Consider the following 3,463-nt stretch of genomic DNA (forward strand, 5'->3'; position numbering starts at 1 on the left):
TTGTCTCCAAGCCCTGGCCCCCCCTCCGGGCCTGAGCTTGGAGCTGTGGGTCACCTTGGGCTCCCTCCCGCAGGGGCGTTCGTGGTTTGTTGGACGCCGGGCCAGGTGGTGCTGCTCCTAGACGGCCTGGACTGCAAGTCCTGCAACGTCCTGGCCGTGGAGAAGTATTTCCTCCTCTTGGCCGAGGCCAACTCCCTGGTCAACGCTGTGGTGTACTCCTGCCGCGATGCCGAGATGCGCCGCACCTTCCGCCGCCTCCTCTGCTGTCAGTGCCTCCGCCGGTCCACCCAGGAGTCTGCCCACTACACATCCTCCACCCGAGCCGGCGCCAGCACGCGCATCATGCTTCCTGAGAATGGCCACCCGCTGATGGATTCCACCCTTTAGCCAGCCTTGGACTTCAGTGGGAGGCAGCAAATGCCCGCTCGCACCCCTGACCACTTGTGGATGTGCCCGGTTCAACCCAATTTGAAAGACAGAATTAAAGGCAGACCCTCGGTCTGGATGCCAGACCTCCGCAGACACACACAACTCTGCCTGCTCCGGGGCCTGGGCGTACGTGGTCATCTCCAGGTGCCCGGGACAGTGTCAGGTGGGGCACCGGAACTGGCTCTTCAATCATCTCAGGTTTGGGGGTTTTAACAGACATGTTCCTGTTTTACTGCACATCCCTGGTAAACCCTGTGGACTGCTTCCTTGTCCGTGTGGTGTGTGCTAAAGGTCGGAGAGATGAGGACTCTCAGGCCATGATGCCCAAAGTCACAAGGACGGATCACGGATGCACCATGTGCCTGAGGCTGATTCTTCAGGGGCACAGAGTTTGTGGCCCCGTGAAGCCTCCGGGCTTGCCTGTCCCCGTTAGACTTGAGGGTACCCACAAGGAGGACATATTAAGGAGTAAACTTTTATTTTTCCTCTGAGGTCTGCAAAGCACTTTCCATCGTCAGCTTAGTCTGTCACTATGTCCCAGAATTGTCCATCTCCGCAGCCCTGTTCTCGTTCCCCTTCAGTCTCTGGCTGGCTGTTACTCCATCGTTCTTGGAGACTTAGATCTGTTCCCTCTTGTCTGTCTTCTCCACTGTTCCCTTGCCTCCATCTTGCCAGCTGCCTATCTTCATCCTCTGGAGCTGAGTAGTTCATGGACCACGTGAGTCCTCTCTTTCCCGCCTGCCCTTTGTCCCAGTCCAGGCTAACAGTCATGCGTGTCCATCCCATTGCACACTGCACACCCAGTCAGGGTAGGGGGACCCATGGAGCAGGGTGCCAGATTTGAGTGTTACCATTTCTCAAGCTCCCCTGATGTCTGGCACACTGATAAGCACTTCCGGTGCATTATTTAACCATCACCTGCCGGTATTACACTTATCTTCAGGTGAGGACAGTGGCTTTGAGAGGTTGAGATCTGGCCCATGGTTCCACAGCTTTGAAAGGACGCAGAGGCATGCAGGGACTGGAGAGGCCCCTGGGGAAGGAGCTTCTGGTTCCCACAAAGTGTGAAATTGGTCACAAGCTCAGCCTGGCTTTTCCCACCTCACCCCACAGCCCCCCAAAGGCTTCAGACACACCAGACTCCTGATGAGGAGCCCCATCTCAGATGTTCATAGGCGCACCTGCTAGGCATAGTGTAGACCAGGGTCTGGATGCTCTGCCTCCACCTAAGGAGGAGCTGGGGTTATGTCCCTGCTTCAGGTTCACACACAGAATAACAGCCGATTCTGAAAGCAGGCCTCCCATCAGAGGCCCAGTTTTGTTTTGTTTTTAAGTTTTTTTTAAAAAATATATATTTATTGATTTCAGAGAGGAAGGGAGAAAGAGAGAGAGAAACATCCATGATGAGAGAGAATCATTGATCAGCTGCCTCCTGCACGCCCCCCACTGGGGGTCAAGCCTGCAACCCAGGCACGTGCCCTCGGCCAGAATCGAACCTGGGACCCTTCAGTCCGCAGGCCGACGCTCTATCCACTGAGCCAAGTCGGCTAGGGCTGAGGCCCCATTCTTAAGCTACTAATGTACCCATTGCCAAGGAACCAAAAACATCAGGTCCGTGGTTCTCAACCTGTGGGTCGCGACCCCTTTGGCGGTCGAATGACCCTTTCACAGGGGTCGCCTAAGACCATCCTCCATATCGGATATTTACATTACGATTCATAACAGTAGCAACATTACAGTTATGAAGTAGCAACAAAAACCATTTTATGGTTGGGTCACAACATGAGGAACTGTATTTAAAGGGCCAGAAGGTTGAGAACCACTGCTCTAGGTCCTCCTACATTACATGGGGCTGGGCTTGCCTTTGGGGAAATTCCCAGCCCTAAGGCAGCTTTGTGAGGAGGCAAGAATGAACTGGGGTGCTGGGTACTTCTCCAGGGTCCAAAGTGGGCAGCATGGCGCCTGGGGCCTGCAACTCCAGAGGTGATGACCCAGGATGCAGCTTCCAGCAGGTGCCTGGGCACCTGCCCATGAAAGATGCCGTCTTCACCTCCATGGAGCTCTGGCCTGTTGGGTAGACATGTCGTTTTGGGGGCCGAGGCAGCCGACCAATTCCTAGGACCTCAAAAGACAGCTCTGTGCTTCACCGGCTGAGCATCCTCCAGGTGCTAACTCACCTCCTTTGGGATTTCGTCCCACCCGTTTTCCCTTTCTTGTAGGTGTCTATTCTCTACCAGGTGACTTCAAGTTTTTGTCTCTGCTGGTCTTTGAAGCTTTCAAACACCCATCCCCTCACCCCATTCTCTAACAGACACCAAAGTTGCCCACTATTCTCAGGCCGCCTGTGCAAGAACTGTGCTAGCAGCTGACCTTCCTCAGCGGGGCTTTCGCTCTCCATGGCGCCCACGGCCTAGTACTTCCTGTTATTGGGGCCAAGTGTCAGCTCTCATCAGGAAGCTTTTGAGGTTGTTCTTACGCTGGCCCACATCACTCATTTCCATTCCCTGCTGTCACTTTTGGGGGCGGGGAGGGGTCCCTAATCCAATCAGGCCAGGTGGTTACTGCATCTCCTCTCCGGCAGCAAGGGGAGCCCTGCCCCGGAGGGCTGGCAGCAGGGCTGAGCCTGCATCTGGGGTCGGCCCTCAGAGCGAACAGGCTCCAGGCAGTCCGCGAAGTTGCGTAAGTAATTCTTGTCCAGTCTGTTCCTCTTCTCTCGCATGAGGAGCTGCTGTCTCGGGGTGCACCGCAGGTTGGTCTCCTGGAAGTATCCATTCGTTACCCATGTGGTAGCGTTTTCTGGGCCTGGAATGCTGCAGAGCAAGAGGATGAATAAACAAGAGAGTGGTCACGCTCAAGGCAGACCTTGTAAGGTGAAGAGAACTTGTACAGCTGAGAAACCCACTCAGTTCTCACCTCCCAGCACCATCCCGGTGCCCCTCAGGGAAGGTGGATGGAGCCTTGAGGGCCGAGGGAAATTCTGAGCAGGAAGGGGTGGCTGGGGGAAGGGGGGGGCGGCGGGGGCTGCTGGGAGATG

The 3,463-nt window shown here is 55.6% G+C and overlaps 1 protein-coding gene across 1 annotated transcript in view; it reads left to right on the top strand.

The window, feature by feature from the left end:
* Window positions 1–920, top strand: part of LPAR2 (lysophosphatidic acid receptor 2) — a 2,070-nt gene extending 1,150 nt beyond the window's left edge. The window contains exon 2 of the mRNA XM_006778314.2: window positions 74–920. Coding sequence (XP_006778377.1) covers window positions 74–387 — 314 coding nt within the window. The 3' untranslated portion in view covers window positions 388–920. The remainder of the gene's footprint in view (window positions 1–73) is intronic.
* The last annotated feature ends 2,543 nt before the right edge of the window (window positions 921–3,463 follow it).

Source organism: Myotis davidii, unplaced genomic scaffold (genome assembly GCF_000327345.1).
Source record: "Myotis davidii unplaced genomic scaffold, ASM32734v1 scaffold448, whole genome shotgun sequence".
Taxonomy (NCBI): Eukaryota; Metazoa; Chordata; class Mammalia; order Chiroptera; family Vespertilionidae; genus Myotis; species Myotis davidii.